General features: G+C 38.9%; 1 protein-coding gene across 9 annotated transcripts in view; it reads right to left on the minus strand.

Moving 5' to 3' along the window:
• GRIA4 (glutamate ionotropic receptor AMPA type subunit 4) overlaps positions 1 to 15,629 on the minus strand; it is a 239,829-nt gene that overhangs the window by 81,208 nt on the left and 142,992 nt on the right. For all 9 annotated transcript variants that reach the window (XR_011339722.1, XM_069883475.1, XM_069883476.1 and 6 more), the window contains exon 4: positions 14,532 to 14,716. Coding sequence is in view for 8 of the 9 variants with exons in the window: in XM_069883475.1 (XP_069739576.1) it covers positions 14,532 to 14,716 (185 nt within the window). In the remaining variant the exon portion in view is untranslated. The remainder of the gene's footprint in view (positions 1 to 14,531; positions 14,717 to 15,629) is intronic.

Raw genomic sequence — 15,629 nt, forward strand, 5'->3', positions numbered from 1 at the left:
ATGATAGTTTATAAAAAGCAAAGCATAAGCTAAAAAAAACCCTCCCCCAAGATAGGATCAGATTGTCGCCCTTCATATAAATGAATTGCTTACTTTGGACTCAATTAAACTCATGTTATGATAAGTAATTTAATACTATTGCTACCATTTTATTAGGGGTAGCAGAGAGGGAAATCACACTTTTCCCTATTACAACTCGACACATGTGAGAAGGTGCTGTTGAGCCATTTTTTTTTTTTAAACTGAACACAAAGGGTTCAAATCCCTGCTGGCAAAAGGCGAGAGTTCAATGACTTCAATGAGGATATGATGGAACAGGTCCAGAGGAGGGCTACTAAGATGATCAGAGGGCTGGAGAATCTCCCATATGAGGACAGGCTGAGAGAGTTGGGGTTGTTCAGCCTGGAGAAGAGAAGGCTCCAAGGAAATATAATAGTGACCTTCCAGTACCTGAAAGGAGCCTACATGAAAGCTGGAGAGGGACTATTCATAAAGGCTTGTAGTGACAGGACTAGAAGCAATGGGTATAAACTGGAGAGGGGCAGATTTAGACTAGACAAAATGAGGATTTTCTTCACCATGAGAGTGATGAGGCGCTGGCACAGGTTGCCCAGGGAAGTTGTGGATGCCCCATCCCTGGGGGTGTTCAAGGCCAGGTTGGATAGGGCCTTGGGCAGCCTGGTCTAATGGGAAGTGTCCCTGCCCATGGCTGGTGGGTTGGAACTAGAAGATCTTTAAGGCCCCTTCCAACCCAAATGATTCTATGATTCTATGCGTCTATGATTCTATGATTGCTGACGCCAATAAGGCTTTTACATCTCTACTCCTTCAAGAACACGTTAATGAAAAAATGTCTCCTTCCCCATTACAGGGAAACTGATATAGATTAAAAATTCAAATTTCTAAATAACTACAGTATCACAGTTTGAATGTAAATGGATTCATATGATTTGAGACATATGTGACAGGATAACTATATTGTCACTTTGTACAAATCACTGTAGCTCCCTTTGAGCTCTGGGAAGCTGACATAGCTTTGGCAATTAACAGCCTCTGTGATCTCTTCCCTGATTTGATTTTGCAACACAAACTGTGAGGAACATTGCAACATATCAGTCAAATAAAACAAGCACACAATCAACCTGCAGCCGTTGAGGTACATTAGATACGTGTCCACAGATATCACAGTCAAAAGGAGTCACTACTGCAAATGATTAACAGATTTGCTTTCATCCTTGTTCCTAGAAAATTCATATAGAAATGACTGCAGAATGTTTGGACTTTATGTGAACAATACAGAATATTTTTGAAAAACAAAATAGTGATTTTTTCAGTGCAGTCTTTCAAAATCTGTCTCTTAGGGCGAGAAAAAAAGGTAGACATTTATGTATCATCTAGTTGTCTTAACTTCCTTTATACTCAGTGGAAGAGCAGGCACTTTGAGGAAATGATTCATCTTATCCTAAAGCACATGTCTAAAATTAATTAGATGTCTTGTGTCTTGAAACTGCATATTTTTCTGCACTGACTAGAAAAAAGAGTTGATGATGATTAGCTCTGATGTAGATACCTACATTTTATATCCCTAATGTTAACTGAGACAAATTTCACCCTCAGAATGTTGATCATGCAGACAGAGAAATTTTACTATATGGCTTGCCTTTCCAACCAAGATTGGATACAATTCTGATTTTGAATTTCAGAATGTTTATTTGTTGATCACTCATGGTTTGCAAACCAGGAATTGCTTATGATTTAGGAAAAAAAAAAAGTGCCTGCTGAGTGAGCATCTCATACTTTAAAATACTTAAAATATACACACAGTCATCTTTTTCTCTCAAATACTCAGTCCTGCAGATTATTACCTATAGAATAGGATATGAATTGTCACTACCTGAAGAACCACTCTATACTGTACTTCTGCGCTGTGATAAATTAAGGTAAATTGGGGTTGGAACTGGATGGTCTTTAAGGTCCCTTCCAACCCAAACTATTCTATGGTTCCATTATCTATGAAGGTAACTGACTTCAGTCTTCCATAACAAGAGGAGTTCCTGACAGATGCTCCATCTGGAATGTAAATTCTCACATTTTTCTTCTCTATTCTTTAACTGGTTAGCAGTGACTAGAGCTTTAACAGAGATAAGACCTCAATCCTTCCATACACATAACAGCAGACATTGCTTGGAACCACAAATTAAACTAAACTGTACTTCTAAATTCAGACCGAAGGGCCAAGTTCAGTCACAATCCAGAGAGAGGAAAGTTGTGTCAACTAAAATCTACATGAGCAAGTACTGTTGTTGGTATGACAGGACTTGTACAGCGAAAGCGTTAGTGCTAAGGAGGTAGCATCCATAGCACGCATGCTTCAAGATGTGACTTTGGACTATCTCTAACCTGGTTACCAGATCAAACTCATACTACACTTTAGGGATGCACGTCAGGTTCATTTCAGTAAGTACAATCAAAGAAAGTGAACTATTAAGGCCATTAAGCTGTCAAGGATATTTCCACATCTGATGCAACAGATACCATTGTGTCTGTGTGTGTCCACAGAAAACTGAAATTTGGAAAAAAAAAAAATCATCTTTAGGCTCCAATCCTGTTACTAAATGTGGTTTTGCATAAGAAACTAAGGAAAACAAAAAGAACGTTCCATTGTGGGAATTTTTAGTTGTTGATCTACCATGCTGCAGTTAAGAAAACGCCTCATTCTGATTTCAGTGATTCCAGTGATAATCAAAAGCAGGTAGGACTATGCCACTGACTTTAAAGTGTAGTAAAAGCCAGGCCAGTGAGATCTGAACCTAACTTAGGCTTTAGACATAACTCTGAACTTTCTGACTTTATCATACAATATTGTTCTTTCCTTTTAGCTGAACAATAGTCTAGGAAATTCAGAAACTATTCTGCTGTTGAAAAGAAGAGCTACCACTGTCTGCTTTGATTCTTTTCTTTCTTTCTTTCTTTTTCTTTTTTTTTTTTTTCCAAGGAGCGGCAAGTTCACTGACTTTGATAAAAACATTTCCAAACTTACATCAGCATCTGAACAGAGAATCAGGCCCCAAGTCACCCTCTGTTCCCTACTACTATGAAATAGATATTGCATATATAACTCATTTTAAAAGAATGCTTAACTTCTGTTGCATGAAATGTTCCTCGTTATGATTTCCAGGAGATGGAGGTCAGTACAGCTGGAGTGAAAAGGACTTATTTTCAGTTAAATCTCTTCAAAGGGTGATAGCTGTGCATTGTCAATGGGACTTTAACAAAGGTTTTCCTCTTTGCTATTGTGTCACAATCCGCTGCCTTAAGAAAAAGAACACCTGCAATAACATGAAGTCTCTCTAGCACAATATAAAATGTGTGGAGACTTGTTAAAGATGGAAGATTGAGACCTGACCTGAAATATTGTGGCAGAAATGCCGATGATATAAACCACAACTGAAATGGGAATTCATACAATATCTGAAGCAAGGACAGATCTTTTACAAAGCCATAAAAAGCAATTGAGAAACAAGAGAGAGGATGTTAAAGAAGGCAGCAAACAAAGCAGGAGAGGGTCCTTAGAAATGGGCATTTCTATCTTTGTTGTGAAAGGCAAGGCACTGAGGGGGCACAGTGGTGCACACGCCTGCCCCACACGTGGCTAAGCAGAGTAGAGCGGTGCTGCCCACATAGACCCTGCACCCACAACCAGCAGGCAGTGTCCGAGAAAGAAAACCTGGAGAGGTGACTCAAAGGTCATTAACCAGTGCCCTGAGCATGGCTGGTTGCTTTCTTCTGCTGCTAAAGCTCTTTGCATTCAAAGCCTACTCCTGTGAAAGGAGCTGAATGGTATATGCAGACTTGTAGGGAAAAAGGAGGTGAGGGAAGAGAGGAAGGGTGTAAGAAGAAGGTCACTTTACAAATCTCCGGAACCACTTGTATTCATCCTTTGTGTTCTACTGCCTATTTGTTCTTTCAGTAACTGAAATAACCTATTTCCTGGGTCTAAACCTCATCAGTTGTGGGATGCAGTGACAAAATGTGTTTTTATTACTGTGTAGCGAAGGACTATGATTATGTGCAAAATCCCAGCTGTTTCACAGAAAATAAGCCTATGTAGAGAGCTCCTCCTGGCTTTGTGGGATGAGGAAGACACTGGTGGCAGTGCTGGCAGCTCCCTCAAGGAGAAGACACATCGGTTTGTACTGACTTTACAGTATTGCTTAGAAGCAAATCCATAGCTCTCAAGGCGGAAAAAAAAAGCACGGAGAGAAAGGAATGATGAGGAAAAGGTACTTTATGAATCTCCCAATCCCCTTGAGACTAAGAAGAGGTACAGAGAGCTGCTACTGTATCCCTGAAGTAGTGTTGCTGCTTCCAGCCCAGGTGACTGTGTGCCGTGCACATACAAATTTCTTTGGATAATGATTTGCTCCTGTGGTTCTGTGCAAGCAGAACTAAATATGCATTTTGTTCACACAGATGAAAAAGATACAAAACAAAACTGGAGACAGTGAGAGACAAAGCCAGTCCATGCCATTTCTGAGTCAAGGCATAAAGAAATCCTCATTACGCAATTAAACTGTAGGTAAAAGAAATGTGACCTCTTGATAGAAAAATAAAACATTTATTTGTGTTGCGCTAGTGGTACTCTGTGCCAATGCACTGCTGCTTTCATGAAAAACAGGAAAGCAGAACAAATTGTGAAGGAATGATTGAACTAATGCTTTGTTTAATTCATGTGTCTGGTTATTTTCTGTCTTCTTGTAAGTATTATGCTGTAATTTATTAAAGTATTGTTTCAATTTATTGATATTATCTTAAGCTTAGTGATCTAAGTATCATTTGCAAAAAATGCCAGTTGCTAGCTTCTCTTAGTAGACACACTGGAAGTTAGAATGAGAAGACCCCATATTTTTAAAATCAGCAAAATTTACAACAATTTAGAGAAATTCAGCAGCCAAACATTACTTTTTCAGGTTTTTTAGCACTCCCATGGCAAAATATTAAGAACAGGCCAAGGAGTAGTGGAATATGCTACCTTCTGCACTTTTTGCTATTCATGCATTTATTTACCTCAATTTTTATGTTAATAATAATAATAAATCTTACTGTGACAGCCTGCTCCGTATTACCAATTGGAGAGATTTGATTTTAAGTGCTTACACATCCATGGTACTTTTCAGCTACACATCTCAAGGCTCTTTAAGGCTGGGGAAGCTGAGATCAGTGATGTCAACCAACACATTGAAAAACTGAGTGAGTTAGACAGCTATGAAGAGCCTCCAAGACACTGTGCAGCTACTTCTCTCTTATGGTTGTTAATAAGTATTGTTATCTATTATTAATTTGAGTTTATTGGCTTGTAATTTTTATAAGATAAGATTAATGATACTAGTACTTTGCCATGTGACAAATTTACATCCATGTTTAATTTTTAATATTACAATCTACATTCTTTTTATTATTATGTTTCAATTCAGCTGTGCACATTGAAGCATTAAATATGTGCCAGATGCTGCCTTGCAGTTTTCAGTTCTGTGTTTAAAGGCAAATACAGCCCTGGATGAGCAGCAAGGCTTGATCTTGCTGATACCGAGCACTGACAGAGCTGAGAAAGGTGGTACCTGTCTATTGGGCAACATTCCATTTAGTTCTTTTAAGCAGGGGAGAGCAGGGAGCAGGAAACAAAGACTGGAATCAGCCTGTCTGGTAGACCAGGAGTGAGACTGATGATTTGTGATGGCAAAACTGATTCACTATGCAAAATTCAGAAGAAAACGCTGCTCACAGTGAACACCTTTAAGATAATTAACACATAGAGTGCTCAGGTTTGAACTTTGTTGGATGGAGATGGATGGGAGAGAACGGAGCTCTACAGATGGATAAAGAAAGGAAAGCCATTGTCATTCTTGCAGAAAAGGAGAAACATTTCTTTGCTGAAGAGTCCTGTGTATGTCCATGTGTATATGTTTATGTATGAATCTGTGCGTACAAATACAGAAACAAATACTGCAAATGCTACTGCATATGAAAAAAACCTGTGAAAACAGACATTAGGAACAGCGATACGCTGTTACAGAAAGAAGTAAACATAAAACTCCTAGGCAAATGCGATTACACTTGGCTTGTGTTCTTCAGTTTGCATTGCTGAGCTTCGCATGAAGGTTATTACGGAGACAGTTAAACTCACTTCCAAGGAAAAATCTGCTCAAGAAGACTATCTGACATTTGGAACAAGTAGCAGAGTATTTAGCAGCAGAGAATGAGGAACCAAAACACTGGAGAAGCATGTTGCCTGGCTTAGTGAAGGACTGTTTCAGCTGTGGCCACTTGAATCATAGAATCATAGAATCATAGAATCATGGAATCATAGAATGACCAGGTTGGAAGAGACCCACCGGATCATCGAGTCCAACCATTCCTATCAAAGACTAAACCATGCCCCTTAGCACCTCGTCCACCCGTGCCTTAAACACCTCCAGGGAAGGTGACTCAACCACCTCCCTGGGCAGCCTGTTCCAGTGCCCAATGACCCTTTCTGTGAAAAATTTTTTCCTAATGTCCAGACTAAACCTCCCCTGGCAGAGCTTGAGGCCATTCCCTCTTGTCCTGTCCCCCGTCACTTGGGAGAAGAGGCCATCACCCTCCTCTCCACAACCTCCTTTCAGGTAGTTGTAGAGAGCAATGAGGTCTCCCCTCAGCCTCCGCTTCTCCAGGCTAAACACCCCCAGCTCTCTCAGCCACTCCTCGTAAGACCTGTGCACCCTTAGCAAGTTTGCGGACGACAAAGATAAAGACATTGATAAAGACATTGAACAGGGCTTGAAGAAGCACAGAGGTTGCTCTGCCCACTCTGGCATTCTTTCTAGCTGTTTCTGATACAAGCACATTATGGATTTGCAAGAATCGATAGAAGATGATACACAGTCCACTCACTTATAATATATTTTTATATCAAGAGCTGCTTATAGGTGTGCAAACAGAGTAATGAGAAAATAATGAGCTCATCTGTGTAGATCTGAGTCTTATTTTTTTGGCGTGACACTCAGCCTGACTCAACAAACACAGCAGGACAGGCTGGGTACACACTGGACAGGAACAAGTTTTGCAGGAAAGCTCCTGGGGTTTCTAGTAGTACCATGAGCCAGTTATGCACCCTCATGGCAAAGAAAGCCAAGAGAAGGGCCACAAAGGTGACTGAGGGCTTGAAGCATCTATTACCTGAGGAAAAATTAAGAGAGCGCGGACTTTTCAGACTGGAGAAGAAAAGGCTCAGGTAGATCTTGGTAATACACATAAATACCCGATGGGATGGTAGAGGGAAGAGGTTTTGTGACTCTTTCTGGAGGTGCACAACAATCAGACAAAAGACAAAGGACACAGTTTGCAGACACAAGAAATTCCAGCAAGATATGAGGAATTTGTTTTTCATCATGAAGTAGCCAAGTACTGAAAAAGGGCATAAGGGTGTTGTGGGATCTCCATTCTTGGAAGTGTTCAGAATTTGACTCGATGAGTAAGCTGATCTAAGCTTGCCCCCTTGAACAGGCGGAACATCCAGATGAGCTGTTTTACTGTCTGTAGAATAGAGCTATTCATATCAATACTTTACAAACTAAATTTCAAAGCCAGGTCCAAAATCTGCCTAAAACCAAATCTCAGAGCTCTAAGACCCCAGTCATCTTTTTTTCTGGTACCTTATTTGTTCTGCAGTGCTTAATATGTGTTGAAAATGAGAAGTCTGGCAGAGAAAGAAATGACAGACTATAACTGTTGACTTCCAACTTCAGCTTTTCATGATGTTGAAAGCTTTCTTACATATTTTTTACATGTCCTTTTGATATAGATTAACAGCAAAAAGAAAAACAACAATGAAAGGCCTAAAGAAAAGGTCTAAACTATCTACAGTTAACAAACTATCCATCATGATCTAAATGATTCTTACATTACACTTTTCAGCTTAATTGTAAAATCTATTTGGAGCATTGACTTTACTGTATAGCTGAACACATTTCTGAGCACAGAACAAACTATAAGTAATAGCTGTGAGATCAGCTACGGCTGAGCAAATGATGGTCTGCTTCTCTAGTAATAAGTGTTACTACTGTCTGAAGAAGTAGAAAGAACAAATACGATGGTTGAACAAGTAACATATGCTTTCACTGAAATCTTCAAAATCATTTTCTGTGTTATTTTTCAAACTTGATCACAATTTCATCATTTTATTACAGTTAACTCTTGCTTGAAAGTTAGCAAATGAAGAAATAACAAAAGAAATCTGTGATGTGCTTCTACTGAAGGTAATTTATTCCAGCTAACTAAATGCAAGTAGAACTTAGAAGAGAGTAGTATGACATTTCCTTAAATGTGTGTTTGGCTATGTATTTTTAGTCCTCTTTCTGAGGGAAATCACAGGTGTGCTATTGAGCTGCCTGTGACACTGCCTATCAATTTTCCAGTAAAGTATTTTTTAACATATTTGACAATTTCAACTATATTTGAAAGGAAGACAATGGCACTAAGACACAGTCTATGATATGTAGGACATCTAAGACATTAAGTCAATACAGTGTTCAAATATTGGCTGTGATGAACAGAGACCCATGTGTTTCTGCCACCATAGGGATAAGAAGCACCCAGACACTACACCTCCTGCCTGACAGCTACTAGTCAGCACATGAGTACTACTTGCTCAGACAACATGCACGTATTTCTTGGTTAGCCATGGCAAGTGCTATTTCTTGATTGCTAAATACAATTTTGGTAAGAAGATTTTATGGTGTTGGTGGTAGTGTTGTAATAGAATCATAGAATCATAGACTACTTCGGGTTGGAAGCGACCTTAAAGATCATCCGGTTTCAACTCCCCTGCCATAAGCAGGGACATCTCCCACCAGATCAGGATGCCCAAGGCTCCGTCCAACCTGGCCTTGAACACCTCCAGGGATGGGGCAGCCACCACTGCTCTGAGCAACCTGTGCCAGTGCCTTCGTGTTCTATGAGAAAAACAAAGCCCACAAAAACCAAGGGGTATCAGTCCTCAGGTTTAGTAATTCTAAATACTGTTTCATTCTGCTATATGCAGCTTCTGGATTGCTTCAGATTGTACTGATACAAATGAAGCAATGAGTAAGTACAAATGACAGTAAAATAATATGAGAAGAAAAATAAAAATTAAGAAATAGTTTTGTTAAACTGGGAAGGCAGACTTGGAGTTTCATAAGTTCAGCTTAAATAGGTATCTGGTATTAACTTTGTTTAGGCTTTCTCAGTAATAAACACATTTATTTTGAGAGTATATTTATTTTTACATATGAATTCTGTATTTAATAGAAATACGGAAACAGAAATTCAGTAAATATATTAAAAGATTAAAGTAATGATTTTCTAATTCTGGCAGATATATCCTTTACTCTTAGGCTGACTCAACTTCTGATTTTTTGCCAGAAATGCAAACAGATGCACTACATTAGAATGTAGAAAGAAAAATAAAAGAAAGAGGAAGAAAAGAATTGAAAAGTGAGAAAAAACACATGGGCTTGATTCTTGCTGTGCCATATGCATTAAACGACTCCTTTAGCCCAGGCTGTTCAGGTCATGTACTGCTTGCTGCCAGCACTAGCAGAGTAGTTGGTAGGTGACGGGAAACATAACGTTACTATGTGTTTCAAGTATTCATTTCATCTTAAGCAGAAGTACTTTGTATGAAATTCAGGGGAGCTCTTTAGAAACAAGAAGAAAAGAAGAACAGAAGAAACACACAAGCAAAGAATTTTCCATCTTCCTCACCAGCTTTCATCCTTTGATTCAAACAGACTATTTTTCCGCTTTTAAAAGACCGTCTGCTGAAAGCGTGGTGGAAAAAGATGTGTTGATAAACAAGGACATAATGGTCCTGGGCAGAATAATATGAATCACTAGAAATGCTATAGGAGCTATATCTGTTATATAAAACCGTGGAGATGTAATTTTATTTTTCTGTGTCTTCATTTTAGATCCATTTTTACTGTCTTATCCTGGTAAACTGGAAAGGATATGGCAAAAAAAAATCTCTAATTTCATGCATGTAAGGAAAGCGAGGCTTTGTCTTTGTTTCTAGTCACTTATGCAATACAAATAAAGGAACAGTTTATTTTTTAAATAAAAACTTGTGGCATATTTTTATTATGGCCGTGTTTGAACATATGAAACAAAGGAGGAATTTCACTCACAGGTAGCAAAAAGATTTTTCCTGGTTACGTCTGTTTTAAGATATTAAGGATGTACTGTGTTCTCTCACCACCCTGAGAGTTATTTCTGAAAAAGAGCTAAAATTATCTTGGTATGCCTAGGTTATGGCAGATTCTCGAGAGTAGGTGGAGATCTACTGACTCAGCTAGGCTGAAGACATCTGTCTTATTGATGTATCAAAGAAACAGCTCTGTGACCCTTAAGAAATGGATGTCTTGCTCCAGTGTTGTGTTTAAACAAGGGTTTTGAGCCATGCCAACTGGCACTGATACAGAAACCAAGCAAAACATTTCCAGTAACCCCCAAATACCTCCAGTTGCTACTGGAAACAGTTTGGTATTGTGTGGGTGAGCATCATCAATGAAAAGGAGAATAGCTTTATTAAGAAAACTGCCAGAGTCTTGTAAGTCTTGGCATAGCCTTGAAAGGTAAGACCTGAGACCTCTTCAGAGGCTGAAAGTAGGGAGTTATCCAAGGAAACTCAGATATGAACACCTGTATGCAGGCTGCCTTTCTAGAACAGAAAGCTGAAAATAAAACACATTTCTACTTCATCCCTAGAAGAGTACAGGTTTGGCCCTTGGCCAAAATATCAACCTTACCACAACAACACAAAAATCTGAAAGAAAGATTATATGATGGAAAACACACATTCTGGGTTGTGCATGGAGGGAGCCTGGATTTCAGGTATCATTGGGTTCTAGGATATAAATCTTCCCTGAAGACAAGCCTCAGGTATAGAGGGTAGAGGCATCTTCTACACAGAGCAAGGTACATGGAGGGGGGAAAATAAATAAGAGAAAGAAATGAACTAAGAAAAAAACAAAGGACAAAAAGAAATAGAAAGTGATAAGTTTAAAGTTCCACAAAAAGTGAGGAAATAGCAAGGTGATGATTTCCTCAGCTGGGCAGCTGAGAAAGGACAGTGAGCAGAAGACACCAGGTCAGGTAAGTGGGCATCAGGTAAAGGCAGTGGAACAGCTCATGAGCTTCAATTTTTTGAATGCAGCCAGAGAAAAGTCTCTGTCCTTCACTGAGGTCCAGAGTCATGAGAGGTCACTTGCTTGAGGCCCACAAGCATGGGAAGTGTGAATGTGTATCTAAATGGGCAATCACTTGAGAAGAAACTCACAAGCCCACAAGCCAGTTTTTCTCCCTTCATTAGCATAGATTTAAGGGCAAAGCACTTTGAGTTACAGTCTCATTACTGAGATTTAATTACTTTTCCTAAATGTTCTGCAGAACATTTACTTGTACATTGCAAAGTATTACAGTATAGTCACAACTTAGGCTCTCAATTACAGGAGAACTAGGCAGGAAAGAAGTTGAGTTAATTAGAGTCACTGAAGCTTAGTCAATTCTTATGTGTATGTGGGGAAGAGCACAGAAACTTTAAGACCATTTGTGAAGCCACCTTACCTGTCTGCTACAGGTTATTTAAACCTTCATGCAAAGGGAAAAAGTCAACGGCTGATACTTTGAGATGGCTATTATTTCACATTTTCTACACTGGGCTCTATTTGCTTCAATCCCATTTTGTGCAGACTAAATGTTGTGCCTGAGACAATTTCTGACTGCCCATCCTTAAGCAGCACTTGATCTCTGAAAGTGTTCTTATTTTAGAGTCCCAAACTAGCACCCCAGGCCTACTTGTAGATCAACATGTCTAGAAAGACCAAGACCTTCACAATGGAGAATAAAGCTGTAGTTTTTCTGCATCCTTTGTCTAGCCTGTCTATACTGCCATTCCTGTTTGTACAGTGACCTTCCTTCGGAAGGATGGAGAAGATCTTCAGGCATTGTGGGGGAGAAGAATATTCACATGACCTAGGAAAATTACAGAAATATTCTGAAATATATTGATTTCTATTTAATTAGGACAAGTGTGAACATATATCTATATAAATGGGTAGTCATTACTGAGAAAAGAAAAGAACACCACATTCCCCAAACTCAATTTCTCTCATGTCATTTGCACAGATTTAAAGGAAAAGGCTTTGCACTTAGGTGTAAATAAACACCAGCACAAGTACAGAAGAGCTCATTTCCTGGATAAAATTAATCCCACCCAAAACTAATCAGTAGTCAGATGAATCACTTCCTAAAAGTGCTTGTATGACTGACTAAGATACAGGTATGTTGCAAGTAGGGCGTTAACTTGTACCCTCTACTCTCCCTGTGCAGGTAATGGAAAAAGGACTCAATTATCTTTTGGGCTTGCCCTGCAGAGGTGTTAACCAAACTCATCACATCTTATTCAGTTGGTTAAGGCCAGGCACTTCATTTTTATGATTTACCATGCCTGCATTAAGAACCTATTTCAGACACATAAAATTCAGATCTGTATGAAGTCAGAGAATGCCAAAATCTAATCCCATTAAAATCAATAACCAATTCAGTTCTGCATGGTCTGAGCAAAGAACACAGGTTATGTTCCAAAAAATGAACTGACTACGCAGATGCTGATCTGGAAAGAAAATAAGTAACAGCTCCAGGAAGCAAATACAAAGTGCACGTGATCAGTGTGATCCAAATGCATCCTGGTTGAATTGCTTTCCATGGAGGTGTTTAAAGGATGAGTGGATGAGGTGCTGAGGGGCATGGTTTAGTGACTGATAGGAATGATTGGATTTGATGACCCAGTGGCTCTTTTCCAACCTGGTGATTTTGTGATTCTGTGACTTCACTTTGCTTTGAAACTGAGTGGATACTCAGTAGACAGACCTACGCAGGATGGTGGGTGAACTTCAAGACTTATGGTAACACAACATACTTTTTCTAAGTCACATTTGCGTTACATGTACAAGAAATCAGGTGCCTACACTCATACACACACACAGAGCTGAAAGAGATTATTTTTCTGAATGTATTTTAAAAGACGCTCAAATGGGTGTTCTGTTTTACTACAACACAGGCTGAACTGTGGGAGGATTTCACGACAAGCTATAGAAAGCATGTCTTAAAACATAATGGCATTCAGAATCAAAAAAAAAAATGCCAAATGAGTATCTGTAGCAATATGGCATCATCTATTCTTCTCTTGGCAACAGTCATAGAAAAAGTCCTTGTTAAATCAGCCATACTATTAATTCTCAGCTTCCTTCTTTAACTTCTGCCAGTGAAAGCAAAATTGATGAATATATCTCTATTAGTACTATTTTATGCATTTCTGTATCACAAACGACATTTTATAATACTGTGACTTCAGCCGCAAACGCATCATGAACATTTTTTGCAATAAAATCTTTAAAATTCTCTTAGTGTGATAGCAAAAAGAAGCAATGTGGTGGCAGAGGATCTACCACCAGCAGATGGCATTCATTCCCTGTAGTTCCTGCAGCAGTGGCAGCGAGTCCTGAACAGTGCACTTACACCACATCAGTAAAATATGTGGGATCATGGGAGATGCAGATAGTTAACCCTAAGTTATTTTCCTGTCATTTGACTTTGGGGGTTGGAACTAGCTGATCTTTAAGGTCCCTTCCAAGCCAAACTAATCCATTATTCTATGAAAAAAATGCTCCATTCAAAACATTATTTTATTTTTTTTCATGATCTGAGAAAGAGTTCATACATAAGCGCTATGAGGAAATAGATTTAGATAGCCACGTCAGAGCAGCAGGATTTCATATTCACTTTACACACTTATATAGGTGCTACCCAGTCTACCTGACTCAGTATTTTCTTTATATAATAGCAGATTTTCATGAATAACTGATTGAAGAACCTGACCTTCCTTACTGGTTCAACAGCACCTTTATTCTACTCTTCTTCATGTTCATAAATACTCTGCTAAGGAAATAAAATTATCAATTTTAATATGTGTAATAATAATTCTAAAGCATTTTATGGCTAGAAATACTTATGGTGCATAGAATGTTAATATTCAAGTCAAGTAAGGTTTTTTTCATTGCAAACTGAGTTTTCCTTCTATGATGGAACGGAACGAGGGCATCTTAGCAATTAAACTGCACCATACTTTTCTGTCAGCCCTAAGACCCTGATATAAGATGCATCAGGCACGGAAGTGCTGGAATACGGGGCCAAACATCCAGCCTGCTGGCACTCTTTACCTGCTGAATGGGAAAGATGGGGCTTACTGGGCTTAGTGTGCTGACGTGTCGGCTCTTATGACAAGAGTTTCCTAGGAAAAGGAAGCAGGCAAGTGGATGTACAAACATAGACCCATGAAGAAAAACAAAAAGAAAGGCATCTCATTCCTACTGAGAACATATATGGAATGTAGTGCACAATGATATCTTATCTGGAGTGATGTGCTTAACAGTGACATTAAAAGCAGGTATTACCTGTTCTAAGAGATTCTGAAGCCTCTCTATTTCACAGTCTATTACAAATTTCTTTTCTTGCCTTCGGTCCAGGTCTTCTAAAAGCCGCCTGTAGCTGGCATCATTAAAATTCTCCACACAGATGGCACTGACTTGCCAGCTATTTTGCCCCGCTTTTTCCATTATAGCTTGAAGTATTGAATAACCTAAAAGAAAAGGATACAATACAGTAATAACACAATCATTGCATATTTTTGAATACTAATTGTCCTTAATCAATATCAGGTTTCTTAATGTTTGCTCCTGTAGGGAAGGGAATAAGAGACTGTATCTTTACCTATGCTGCTCGCCATGATCAGCGCACAGTATGTAGTTAACTAAAATCACAATTGCTGTTATCAAAATCCTTGGAGTGATTCCCAGCATTATGGATAAAACTTAAATGATTTATACGCACAAATTCTTCCAGTCAAGTATTCAGCTTCTCAGACTGGTTTTGTACAGGTTTCTATATCCAAGTATTACATGACACAGTAATATCCAAGTATTACATGACACAGGAAAGAAAAAATCTGATTCATTCACCAGAAGTACTTGAATACTACAAAAGCAGTATGTGAGACATTCAAATGCTTTGTTTTTTGTTGTAGTTGTTGGGTTTGGTTTTTGGTTTTTTTTTTGAACACCTAATCCAAGTAGTTTTTAAAGCCTCTTAATATGATTTTTTTCATTTATTTATAAATACATATGCCAGTATAGATGGGCGAACAGAAATGACATTGATCCATTTCAGAGATCCTGTACAGCTTTAATCAATGTGATTGGAGGTCAACGAATGGAAGGCACCGAAGAAGCATTAATTATTACTACTGGCAGGATTATTGCTCTTTACCATTATCAATATTTGATGCCTCCTTTGTCATCTTTGAGCCCATTCACAGAAAGGAAAGGCAGTGTCCTCTCTAAGGTCTCCATCTGAACCGACAGGGCAGGCTCCCTGCCCACAGTCTGTGCCCTGATCCATGAACTGTTAGCCTTCTTCCCTCTCCTAATTTTTTCTCACTGGGGTGTGCAGCACAGAGGCAGGAGACGAGCTCGTGACATATCTTAAGACAGCTT

The sequence above is a fragment of the Phaenicophaeus curvirostris genome, chromosome 1, assembly GCF_032191515.1.
Source record: "Phaenicophaeus curvirostris isolate KB17595 chromosome 1, BPBGC_Pcur_1.0, whole genome shotgun sequence".
Taxonomy (NCBI): Eukaryota; Metazoa; Chordata; class Aves; order Cuculiformes; family Cuculidae; genus Phaenicophaeus; species Phaenicophaeus curvirostris.